Consider the following 13003-nt stretch of genomic DNA (forward strand, 5'->3'; position numbering starts at 1 on the left):
TGACCCAAAGTCAGGAAAACTCATCTTTTTGAGTTCAAATTCAGCCTCAGACACTTATTAGCTGTGTGACCTGGGAAAGTCCCTTTAACTCTGCTTGCCTTAGTTTCCTCATCTGTAAAAATGAGCTGTGGAAGGAAATGACAGACCATTTTAGTATCTTTGCCAAGAAAACTCCAAATGGGGTCATAAAAAGTCAAACATGACTGGAAAATGACTGAACAACAACATAGAGCAAGGGGCAGAAGGGGGCAAATCTTAGATTTTTTTTGTGACCTGGATCCCTTTGGAAGTATGGTCAAACTCATGAATTCATTTTTAGAAGAATATTTATTTTGGGGACAGCTAGGTGGTTCATTTGATTGAGAGTCAGGCCCACAGACGGGAGGTCCTGGGTTCAAATATGACCTCAGACACTTCCTAGCTGTGTGACCCTGGGCAAGTCACTTAACTCCCATTGCCTAGCCCTTACCACTCTTCTGCCTTAGAACCAATACCCAGTATTGATTCTAAGATGGAAGGTAATGATTTTTTAAAAAAAGAATATTTATTTTATAAAAACATTACCTTCCATTTTAGAGTTGATACTGAGTATCTGTTCTAAGGCAGAAGAAAAGTAAAGGCTAGGTAATTGGGGTTAAGTGACTTGTCCAGGGTCACACAGCTAGTTAGTATCTGAGGCCAGAGAGGTCTCTCTATCCACTGAGTCACCTAATTGCCCCCATTTTATTTTTTAAATTTACAATTAGAATAAATGCTAAATTCCAGTGAGAGGTTAGTGAAAATAAAGACATATTCCTTTTCCTGTCCAAGTCCATAGACCCCACTGAAATTTATCCAGGTTAAGAAACCAGGCTACAGAGGAAAAGTTTACAGCCTAATACTCTTTTTTTTCCCCAAACCCTTAACTTCTGTGTATTGGCTCCTAGGTGGAAGAGTGGTAAGGGTTGGCAGTGGGGGTCAAGTGACTTGCCCAGGGTCACACATCTAGGAAGTGTCTGAGGCTATATTTGAACCTAGGACCTCCCATCTCTAGGCCTGGTTCTCAATCCTCTGAGCTACCCAGCTGCCCCCTAATACTCTTATTCGACTACAATATGCAGCTATTTTATCCACCTGTGCAAGAGTTCGGGGAATAGTGAAAATAAAGGAGTAAGAGCAGGTTGTCCTTGCCCCGGGGCAGTGTCTATCTCAACCCATGGAAAGAAATAGAATGATGATGGTAATAAGTGACTAAGACTAGACAATGATGACAGTGACCACCATCACAATGATAATGATGGTGACTCAAGCAACTCTGTAATATGATGTGGGCTGCCCAGCTTGCTTTTAAAACTGCAAATGGGAGAAAAGTTGAGGACAGAAAACATGGTCTAGTAACTACCTTGAAGCACTAGATGGAGCTCCAAACTTTGGAAGCCTAACTAGGAGGGTGGGAGGGGAAGACAGGCTACCATTGGGGTACAGGATGGAAAACCAAGTTTTAGTGCTACTTGTCTTTCCATTTCCAGGCTGCAGAAGATCAGGAGGTGTGGGTCACAAAGTTATCTTAAAAAAAATTTTTTTTAAGTTCTTACCTTCCATCTTGGAATTGATAACTGTGCATTGGTTCCAAGAGAGAAGAGCTGAAAGGGCTAGGCCATTGGGGTTAAATGACTTGCTTAGGGTCACACAGCTAGGAAGCATTTGAGACCAAATTTGAACCTAGGACTACCCATCTCCGGATCTGGCTTCCTATTTACTGAGTCACCTAGTTGCCTAGGTTTTGTTTCCATATTCTATCCTGCTACAGTCTACATGTTTTGATACTATGGAAAAGGTATTGGATTTGGAGTCCAATGACATGAGTTTGAATTCTGACTCTGATACTCTCTGAATGATTTTTTAAAACCCTTACCTTCAGTCTTGGAATCAATACTGTGTATTGGCTCCAAGGCAGAAGAATGGTAAGGGCTGGGCAATGGAGGTTAAGTGACTTGCTTAATGGAAGTGTCTGAGGTAAGATTTGAACCTAGGACCTCCCATCTCTAGGTCTGGCTCTCAATCCACTGAGCTACCCAGCTGCTCCCACTCTGAATGACTTTGGACAAGTCATCCAGCCTCTTTGGGCTTCAGTTCCTCATCTGAGAAAAGAAAGGGGTTAAACTAGAGCCTCTAAAGTAAATCAAAAACCATTTATTAAGCACCTATTATGTGCCAGGCACTTTAAAGTGCTAGAGATACAAAAAGGGGCAAAAGACCATCCCTGCCCTCAGGGAGCTCACAATCATATAGGGGAGACCACAAGCAAAAACATCTGAGGGGGCAGCTGGGTAGCTCAGTGGAGTGAGAGTCAGGCCTAGAGACGGGAGGTCCTGGGTTCAAACCTGGCCTCAGCCACTTCCCAGCTCTGTGACCCTGGGCAAGTCACTTGACCCCCATTGCCCACCCTTGCCAATCTTCCACCTATGGGACAATGCACCGAAGTACAAGGGTTTAAAAAAAATTAAAAAAAAACCAAAAACATCTGAACTTACAAGCTATATACAGGACACATAGAAAGGAATGCAAAGAGGGAAGGCAGCGAATTGAGGGGTTAGGAAGAACTTCCTTTAGAAGAGGGGATTTCAGTTCAAACCTGAAGCAGTCCTTTTAGCTCAAAAACTCTGACCTTTCTCCTGAGGAAGAAAGAGAAGACTGCTAATTGAGATCATCAGAGCTCACCAGGGACTGTAAGGGAAGGGCACCAAACCCCACCAGAAATACTTACTAAACTTGAACTACAGATAAAAAAACAAAAAGCACCTTGTACACCTTATATAAAGTGCCATCAGAGTTTATGTTCATTAGTCTTACAGTGCCTGGGACAGTTTTCTCCAATGTATGTGTGACTGGCTCCCCATACACCAGAAAATTATAACATATTTACATTATGTTCTAAAGTCTTCAATGTTCTTTAAAGTATTTTTGCATCTGTTATCTCCCTTCATTCTCCTAACAACCCTCATTAAAAAAAAAACCAAAACAAAACAGATCTGTGATTTCACTGGGGTAACCCCAGTCCCAAAGCCCATGCCAATGGGTATTTTGGGTCAAATTGGGCACTAATAACCAAGTGGCTTGCCCAATATCACGCATCTAGTCTGAGGTGGAATGCTAGCCCAGGAACTTGTGACTTGAAATTTGCTACTTTCTATGGGCAGGGTGCTGGGCCGATTTCCTCCCTTCCTTCTTTCTTCATGGAGGGAAGATCCTCTCTCCACCAATGTTGCACTAAGCTAATTCATACAGAGACAGACACTACTGACAAGTTTTAAATTTCAGATGGTGCAATTCAGGGTTTGTTTTAGAGTTTTGTTGATTAGACTTAAAAAAGTGATGGGAAAACATGAATAATTCTTATTAAACTTAAATGTATATCTTTTTTGGGAGCAAGCCATTTTTTTAGACCTTCTCTCTTATAGAATCTACACTAAGTATAAGATCCAAGGCAGAAGAGTGGTAAGGGCTAGGCAATATGGATTAAGAGGCTTGCCTAGGGTCACCTAGTTAGGATGTCTGAGGTCAGATTTGAACTTAGAACTTCCCATCTCCAGGCCTAACTTTCTATCTACTAAGCCACCTACCTGTCTGTTAGCTGTTAAATATTCACCAGCACACCCTTGGACTCCACTCACCTATTTTGCCCCTTTCTTTAGGTTTAATTCAGGGTTTAGCTTTTGAAAGGTGCTGTGGAGGAGGCTGCTCTATTATTCCGTCATGCTCCTCACCACAGTTCTCTATGTTGTTTCTTCCCATCATTCAAGCAACTTGAGAAACTCTACCTCCTCCAGGAAGCTTCCTCTCCCACCCTGTCCAAACACGAAACTCTAATAATTCTTCCTTATCCTGCTCTCCACTCTCTCTCTGGCATTGTCTACAATGTCAACACTTACTCCTCAGATGTTGTTTGCAGATTAGCTAGAAGTCCTCTGTTTACCTACATCAGCTAGTCTGCCCTAAAACTTTAAGTCCCTTAATGATGACTATGGGCCCAGAGTCTAAGAAGCTCATTCTATATGCCAGTGAAAAGGAATTTAGGCTTCCTGATACATGACCATGATGATGAGTGAAATGGAAGACATTATTAGCCTATGGGGCAGCTACTTGGCACAGTGGATAGAGCACTAAGCCTAGAGTCAGGAGGTTCTAGTTCAAATTTGGTCTCGGACACTTCTTAGCTGTGTGACCCTGGGCAAGTCACTTAACCTTAATTGCCTAGCCCTTGCCACTCTTCTGAGACTGGGAAGATAATAGGACAAAAATTAAAAATTAGATTAAAAAGAAAAAGATGTTATTAGCCTTCCTTTCTGCTGGGTGGGTAGAGCCTCCCCCCAGGACAGTGGCTTATTTGAATGCTATCCTAGCCCTTCCCCCATGACACAGACACCCAATTCCTCCCACTTTTTCCCATTCATTTCTCCCTCCTACTGCTCATCTCCTCACCTGGGATGCCCGCTCTGACCCAGCCAGATCTATCATGAAGAGGCGACCCAGCCGCACCTCCTGCATGACGTTCTTGACCCGGCTCTTTTGTCGGACGGTCACCTGGAGCACAGCGTGGGACCGAGAAGATGTCTGGTTGGCAGCTGTGGGCTCTTGGGTCCTCTGCTTATTCCCTTTCATCAGAAGCTGCATGATCTAGAGATGAAGGGGTAGGGATGGGCGGGAGAGAGAGGGAGAGGTCTCAGACTCCTGACCCTACTCTGGCCACACTTCAAACCCTCCAATGTGGGGAAAGCTTCCCTAACTCAATTTCACCTCATATCTCTTAGGCACCTGATGTGCAGAGGGCACTGTGCTGGGGGCTGGAGATGAGAGAAAATTAGGGAAAACAATTTCTGTTCCTGTTGATCTTAATAAGGATTCACTAATGTGGGTGGATAGAGTGCCAAGTCTGGAGTCAGGAGGACCTGGATCCAAATCTGGCCTCAGACACTTCTTAGCTGTGTGACCCTAGGCAAGTCACTTAACTCCAACTGCCTATCCTTTGCTGTTATTCTGTCTTAGAATTAATACTAAGACATAAGGTAAGGGTTTAAAGAAAAGAATTTATAGATTTACAGCAAGGACAGAGGAGATGTGTGGGGTTAGTAGAAAGTATATTGAACTTGTGGTCAGAAGACCTGGATTCAAATCCCAGCTCTGCTATTTGTTAACTGTGTGACAAACCAGCCTCTCTGAGTCTCTATTCTTTGATATTGCAAAATAAAGGTATTAGAGTACATGGCCTCCGGGGTCCATTGAAATACAATAACAATAATAATAGCATTTATATAGTGCTTTAAAATGTGCAGAATGATACATATATTTTAATGTGTTTACAAATATATTATCTCATTTGAGCCTCACAGTGATCCTATGAGGGAGATGATATTTTTGATCCATTTTACAGATGAAGAAACTAAGGCTTCAAGAGGTGTTAATAATAAATAATATGTTTACATAGTGCTTTAAGGTTTGTAAAGTGTGTGCAAATATCTCATTTTTCGAAGCAATTCTGGAAGGTAGGTTTTATTATTTTACAGATGAGGAAACGGAGGCTTCAAGAGGTATAATAATAAACTAGCATTTGCATAGTGTTTTGAGAAAATATTATCTTATTTTTCATGGCAATCCTGGAATGAGGAAACTGAGGCATACAGAGATTAAATGACTTGCTATTACTAGAAGCAGATCTACAAATTCATGATTTATGATTCTATTAACTCAAAGGAACTTAGAAGCTCAGTGGCCAAACTCTTACATAATCCCTCAGGTTCTGAATCTGTAAAATGGAGTTGGATGAGAGACTCTGTAGCGTCCTGTTTCCTATTCTAAATCTTATCATCCTGAGGGTCTTATGAGGCTACCACACATGTACATAACTTAGAGAGAGGCTCCATAGAGAACTTTGAGAATGGATAGAGAACAATATTGGGAAGACTGGATAGAACAACAGGCATTTCTGAGGCCAAATAAGAGAAACTAATAAATATATACTGTAATGAAAAAAATGTAAATGGAAAGAGTAATAAAACAGACTGGCCACGTTGTAATTACAGTAACAAAGATTAGCCCCTGGAGAAGAGAAAATGAGAAAATAAACCCCTTTACCTTTACTCTAAGAGCAGGGGAAAGGAAAGAAGAAAGAAAGAAAGGAAGGAAGGAAGGAAGNATACAGTAGGAAGACAGAAAGGCAGGCAGACAGGAGAGAAGGAAGGAAGGAAGGAAGGAAGGAAGGAAGGAAGGAAGGAAGGAAGGAAGGAAGGAAGGAAGGAAGGAAGGAAGGAAGGAATAAGGAAGGAAGGAAAAGAAGAGTGGTAAGGGCTAGGCAATGGGGGTTAAGTGACTTGTCTAGAGTCACACAGCTAGGAAGTATCTGAGGCCAGATTTGAACCTAGGACCTCCTGTCTCTAGGCCTGGCTCTCAATCCCCTGAGCTACTTAGGGGCCCCCTGCTACTTAGCCTTAGACCATCAAAAGCCCAGAGGTTCCTTCCTTCACCCCCCACCTCTTCCTTTCCTTTTTCCTTTCCTTTACTCTTTCCTTTCCTTTTCTCACTATCTATTATATATTTATCTAAAACATCTATAACAAAGGAGAACTATTTTCTCTTTCACTTTCTTCCTGCAGATTATTGTGAGGCTTAGATCACAAGAGATGTAAGAATTTTGGGGAAGTAAAAATGACTTAGAAAGCCAAATCCTTGTGTAGATATCCCAACTCTAGTTAGATTTCTGCATGACTGCCTCAAGCTGCAGACACCTGTCCATCCTACCAGGCAGCAGCTTCCCAGGACCCTTGACTTGAGGGAGTCTTTTTCTCTGCCAAAAACTTACCTCTTTAGCATTGATAGTAGAAACCTCAGTGATCCCAGCCACCTGGATCACCCCCTTGGAGTCCTCTCTCAACTCTAGATACCCCAGGGAGGGGTTCAGCAGATCCCTTATCATTTCATTGTAGATCTGATAGGGGTAAGGAGAGAATATTGGAAGACTGAGTGAAGAGAATACAAATAGGAACCAGGTTCCTCATCACCCATCAGACCAGGCAAGAAATAACCCTGAGCTGGAATCAATCAATAAATCAACAAGTATTTATTAAGTACCTACTGTATGCTAACCACTGTGCTAGGCAATGGAGGTACAAGTATCGAGAATGAAGGGATAGATTTCCAAAGGAGCTTTATGGATGCGTGATATCTAAGCAGGATGCAGAAAGGTGATCAGTAGAGTGAGGATAGGGAGAGATGGTAATATCAAGATGCCTTCCCCAGAGCTAGCCAAGCACATCCCCAGGATACCAGATGTCTGTGGTCCAGGCCACAGTTATCCTCTACTTCCTGGGAAAATGTGAATAGCATGGGTTTCCACTCAGATCCCTATGCATCTGTTTAATGGGTAGCGGTCTGCCGCCACCTCCAACAAAGGTGATCTAGGAGCACTAAGTGGCTCAGTGGCTAGAGAGCCAAGCCTGGAGCAGGGAGGCCCCGGGTTCAAATTCGCTCTCTGACACTTCCTAGCTGTGTAACCCTGGGCAAGTCACTTAACCCAAATTTCCTACTTCTTGGCATTCTGTCTTGGAACCCAATCCTTAGTAATGGTTTTAAGATGGAAGGAAAGGGTTAAAAAAAAAAAAAAAAAAAAGGACAAAGGTGTGCTTCCAAGGAAGGGTGTGGGAAGTCAAGGGGTAGGACCTGATAATTTCCACATTTAAATGTCTGCTATATGCTACATTTGTTGAAATTTGCATTTACCCTAGGTGGGAAAGGATGGAAGGGAAATTGGTAATTCCTGACATTTGGCTCAGCATTACCCAGGGCAATGGGGCATGTTCCTAGGGGCTATACACTTCATTTTTGCCCTGTTTATACTCTTTCCTTTTTTTTTTTTAACCTTTCCTTTTAGTCTTTTTAAACAAATCTTTACCTTCGGTCATAGAATTGATACCAAGTATCAGCAAGGCAGAAGAGCAATAAGGACTAGGCAATGGGGGTTAAATGACTTACCCAGGGTCACATAACTAGGAAGTATTGTGTAAATGGAATTAGCTCGAGCCCATTCATAGTCAAAAATCTGCCCATCCTAAGCGTAGAAATGATGTAATCCTCACCTTCCTTAGTGGGGAGGGAAGACGAGGTACCCACACGTGATAATGAGTAGCAAATCTAGAACAAGGGACTGCCCTTTGGGCAGTCCAAATCAATGTAGAGACTGCCATTTGTCCATTTGAATTAGAGGTGGACCCCCAGGAAGTGACGAAGGACACTATCTCTTTAAGTATGTTACTCACTTCCTGTGGAGGCAGTTCCCGCTTCGAACTAGGTGCTGAAGAAGCTCCTGAGACCACAGACAGCTTCTACTCTGTATTGTCACATGGGCAAGTTAGGCTGGCTTCCTTGGCCTAGCTGGGCCGCTTCCAAACTCTGCCTATCTGGCTGTTGTGCCTTGTGGCTTACAGCTTCATTTATTTAGCCTTTTAACCCAAAGGCCTGGACTAGCCTCTCCCTTTCTCTTTAGTCCTACTTTTTACCTACCAGATTGTAAATAAACTTGCCTCAACCAGATGCTGACTTGGGTCTGATTTAATTACGGAATCAACCTGAATTGTTGATTCCTGGAGGCCACACTTTAAATATATATCTATAAAATACCCTTTATTTTCCCTCTTACAGTATCTGAGGCAAAACTTGAACCCAGGACCTCCTGACTCTAGGCCTGGTGCTATCCACTGTGCCACCTAGCTAGCCCCTGTTTATATTCTTTCAAAGAAAGAACCTGTCAGAATGAAGGGGGTAGTAGGGACAGTTGTTGCCCATACCCTTGGAACTCTACGCAGGGACCTACCTAGTCTCGTTTGCCTTCAAGGGATGTTCCCACCTCTCCCATGAGCCAACTGGTGCCTTATTCATGCTCCAATTCCAACTATGGCTCAACTAGGATGACCCACCTCTAGGTAGGACATGGATACTTCATATTCCATGTCATTACTGGTCTCCTCAATGGCACAGAACAGGTCGTTGAGGGTCCGAACATAGATGCCAGGCTCTCTGTCAGTGCCCAGCATAGTATAGGTTTTTCCACAGCCTGGAGGCAAGAAAGAGCAGTAGGTAAGCTGAGGGTTATAGGATTGGATGTTGTTGGAAGACCTCCCCAGGGTTAACTCCCTCCTGTCCTTGCTCTGAAGGTTCTGTCTGTGGGGCAAGTTCTCTGTTCCTTCTTGGGGATGGGCCATCGAGAAGCTATTAAAAAAACAAGGGGTGCTCTTCTGCTTTGGAATCAACACTTAGTATCAATTCTAAGAAGGTAAAGGTTTTTTAAAAAAGCCAAAGAATCAATACTAAATATTAGTTCTAAGGCAGAAGAATGATAAGAGCTATATAACTGGAGTTAAGTGACTTGTCCAGGGTCACATAATTAGGAAGTGCCTGAGGTCTAATTTGAATCCAGGACTCCCATTTCTAGATCTGGCTCTCTATCCAGGGAGCCACCTAGTTGCCTCTTTAATATCAATTCTAATACCAAAGGTAAGGGTTTTAAAGAAAAGCAAGGGAGCAAGCTCTTCCCAGATCCATGTGGGTGGGAGGAGGAAGGATCTTCCTGGAAGGTGCTCCTGGGTGAACATGGGAATGGGGCATGGAACAGCTCCTTCCTTGATGATGACTGAGGCTTACATTTGGCCAAGTCATTCCCGTGATGAAGTGTGGTTATCAGATAAGCATCCTACTAGTGGGACTTGGCTGACTTCTAGGTTGGGGTTCAGGTGGCAAGGTAGGGTGGTGGGGGGGTCTTCTGTTTCAGGAAGGAACTAAGGATGGCTTCTGCCATGGGCTGGACCAGCCAGCTCACCAGTGGGGCCATAGGCAAAGACGGTGGCGTTGTAGCCAGAGATGACCCCTTCAATGAGGCTCTTCGTGGTGGCTTGGTAAACCATCTCCTGAAAAGAAAGGGAAATTGGGGGTGTGAGGAACTCAGGAAGCAGAGCATGCCCAGTTCCCCACTGTGGAAAGCAGTTTCCATTTCTGGGCCTGCTTCCCCTGAGGCTACTGAGAATGCCTAGACCCTGGAGAGGTGACGTGGAGGAGGCTCTTTTCTTTCAATTCATATGGGAATGCAGGCTTGGAACAGAACTTAGGACACCAGCTGGCTCCTCTAACTTTCTCTTGGCCTCCTGCCCAGCTGCTGCTTATAACGGATACCAGGGACCTCCTGAAAGTAAGACAGGTTGGGGGATCCCCAGGAGACCATCAACTATCTTAGGCTCATCCTACCATCTGGACTAATTTAGTGGGGCCTTAGATGCCTCTTCTCTAGCTCAGACAGGAATAATTGTGGGTCCCACAGCCCTTGCTGACATTTATGACTGTTGAGTGGAGGTACATGTATATATGTAGGCATCTGTCTGAATGAAGGTGCTACATAATCATATTTGCATTTCTTCCCTCACATCACCATCCTTTAATTGGCCCCTCACCTGAGTGGCAGTGAAGTCAAAGGCCACATCAAATAGGTAGGACTTCTCCCGGGATCGGTGGGCTCGGAGAATGTCATCTGGATCCTCCATTGGGTCCATCAGAACCACCATCTGCAAAAGTCCCAGAAGATGTCTTGAAAGAGCCACTGAGAGCTAACAGGGAAGTGAGGTTCCTGTGGCCAACATGCTGAGAATTGGCACCTCTTTACTCCTTGGGCTGGCAAGGGAATCATTATATTGGGCAGCTGGTGGATGATGGTGAAGTAGGCAGGAGCTGGGGCAAAGGGACCAGAGGGGAGGTAGGAATTTTTCCTAGAGGGCAGTGTGAGAGGGAATTGGAGTTTCTCTTGGACTACCGGGTCTCTCTGTACAATTTCTCACATTAAAAAAAAAAAAAAAAAAAAAAAAGTGGAATGTGGGATGTTTCCAAAGTATTTCCATGTCTATGATCTCATTTTAACTTCTCAATCCTATGATCAAATAATTTGAATCCTTTTAATAAACTGAGACACAGGGAGAAGTTGTGATTGATGTGCCCAAGATTACAAGGCAGGGTTCAAACTAGAATTCAGATCTCCTCAACTCTAACCCAGATAGCTTTTTCTTAGAACGTGCTATTTCCCAAGATGTGTGTTCAGTTCTTTTCAGTCATGTCCGATTCTAATGACCTCATTTGAGGTTTTCTTGGCAAAGATCCTGGATTGGTTTGCCATTTCCTTCCTCAGTTGATTTTACAGAGGAGGAAGCTGAGGCAAACAGGGTGAAGTGACTTGCCTAGTGTCACATAGCCAAGTATCTGAGGCCAGATTTGAATTTAGGAAGAAGTCTTCCTGACTTCAGGCCTGGGGCTCTATCCACTTTGACAACTATATGCCTATGAGATAGATTTGGGCTTAAGTATACTGGGCAATCCCTGCTGTTTTCTCCACCTTTGAGGACTAGCGTTTGGAAATCCAGCTTTCTATGGGCTTGGCTTCTACTCAAGAAGCTCCCAGGGGTGGGGTGGGGGAGCAGCTAGATGGCTCAGTGAATAGAAGGGAGGTTCATGGGCTCAAATATGACCTGATACATCTTAGCTGTGTGACCCTGGGCAAGTCATTTAACTCCAAGTGCCTAACCCTTACCTTTCTTCTGCCTTGAAACTGATACTCAGTATCAATTCTAAAACAGAAGGTAAAGAGTAAAAACAAACAAACAAACAAACAAAAACTCCAGGGGCTCCCTCTTGCATTTAGGATAAAATATAAACTTTGTTTGGCATTCAAAAGGCTTGCCAGACATTCCATGTTCTAACTCCATAGTCCTACTGGCTGTTCCCCTTATACAACACTCATCTCTCTGTACCTCCCCTTAACCCCTTAGAATCCTTTTCCTAATAATTAAAGGCTATTCATTCTTCCCCTTGACTCTCTATATTACTTTGTATTTATTTATTTGTATACCAGGACCCCCCCAGGCTCCTGTAAAACTAAGTTCTCTGAGGGTAGAAACTATTTCACTTACTGTCTTTATTTTACTGCCTTGGTCAGGGCTTCTTAACAGGGTCTCTACAGATGTATTTTTGTTTTTAAGATTTTGATAACTATATTTCCATATAATTGATTTCTTTTTAATTCTATGTAGACTGTGTTTCCCAAATCCTAGAATGGACCTTCTCTTCTCCCTCCTTCCTTCCTTCCTTCCTTCCTTCCTTCCTTCCTTCCTTCCTTCCTTCCTCCCTCCCTCCCTCCCTCCCTCCCTTCCTTCCTTCCTTCCTTCCTTCTTCCCAGAATATCAGATATGATCATTGCTTATGCTACTGTCTTCCAAGGAAAGGTAACACTTAGCATCTGTTGCCTTTGTCCTACCACTGCATTAATGTTAGTGGGCAAGCTGGATATGTAAAAGGACATGGGGCACAACTGTGAGCAGCAGAAGACTGTTATTTCTCAGTGAGAGAAAGAGGATCCTTTTTGCTCCTGAGTCGAGTTTGGGTCTTGGGTTCTGGGTCCAGCTCTGGCCAGGTTCCTCAGTGCTCAGCCCTCACTGCCTACAGGGATTGGAAGCCCGAGCTGGAGGTTACCAGGAGGAGTCTAGGAGTCTGATCTTGTTTCTTTAGAGAAAGAAGCAGGAGAGGGAGGGTGGAAGCAGCTCAGCCTTGAAAGTCACTTATCCCATAGCAAGTTTTCCTTTTCATTGCCTTCTGGACATTCTGCTTATTCTCAGAACATTTGTCTTAGGGATGTCCATACCTTGATTGTGAGAAAAAGTTGGGAAGAGAGGAAGGTGACTGAGAGCTAAGCTTGGGGTGCGGAAAGGCCCCATTCCTTTGTCTCCTGGGGGGCCCACTCCCACACTCAGTCTTTTGCTTACAGATTCTAAGGTCTTATCTATTTTACAAAGCAAACTGACGCCACTAACGTCACTAATGTCCATTTAATGCCAGATAAGACAAGACATGCACATGGAAGTGATATGAGAACACAGACAAAGGTATTATAAAAAGAAGCACAGATTAGGAACATAATCCTGGCTTCCTAGGCTCCCAGCCCAGG

The 13003-nt window shown here is 43.7% G+C and overlaps 1 protein-coding gene across 1 annotated transcript in view; it reads right to left on the minus strand.

The window, feature by feature from the left end:
- Positions 1 to 13003, minus strand: part of KIF19 (kinesin family member 19) — a 174703-nt gene that overhangs the window by 28399 nt on the left and 133301 nt on the right. The window contains exons 8-12 of the mRNA XM_044675151.1: positions 10470 to 10580; positions 9845 to 9932; positions 8946 to 9082; positions 6836 to 6961; positions 4462 to 4656 (exon numbers count right to left, since the gene is read on the minus strand). Of these exons, the coding sequence (XP_044531086.1) occupies positions 4462 to 4656; positions 6836 to 6961; positions 8946 to 9082; positions 9845 to 9932; positions 10470 to 10580 (657 nt within the window). The remainder of the gene's footprint in view (positions 1 to 4461; positions 4657 to 6835; positions 6962 to 8945; positions 9083 to 9844; positions 9933 to 10469; positions 10581 to 13003) is intronic.

Source organism: Gracilinanus agilis, chromosome 4 (assembly GCF_016433145.1).
Source record: "Gracilinanus agilis isolate LMUSP501 chromosome 4, AgileGrace, whole genome shotgun sequence".
In the NCBI taxonomy this organism is placed as follows: Eukaryota; Metazoa; Chordata; class Mammalia; order Didelphimorphia; family Didelphidae; genus Gracilinanus; species Gracilinanus agilis.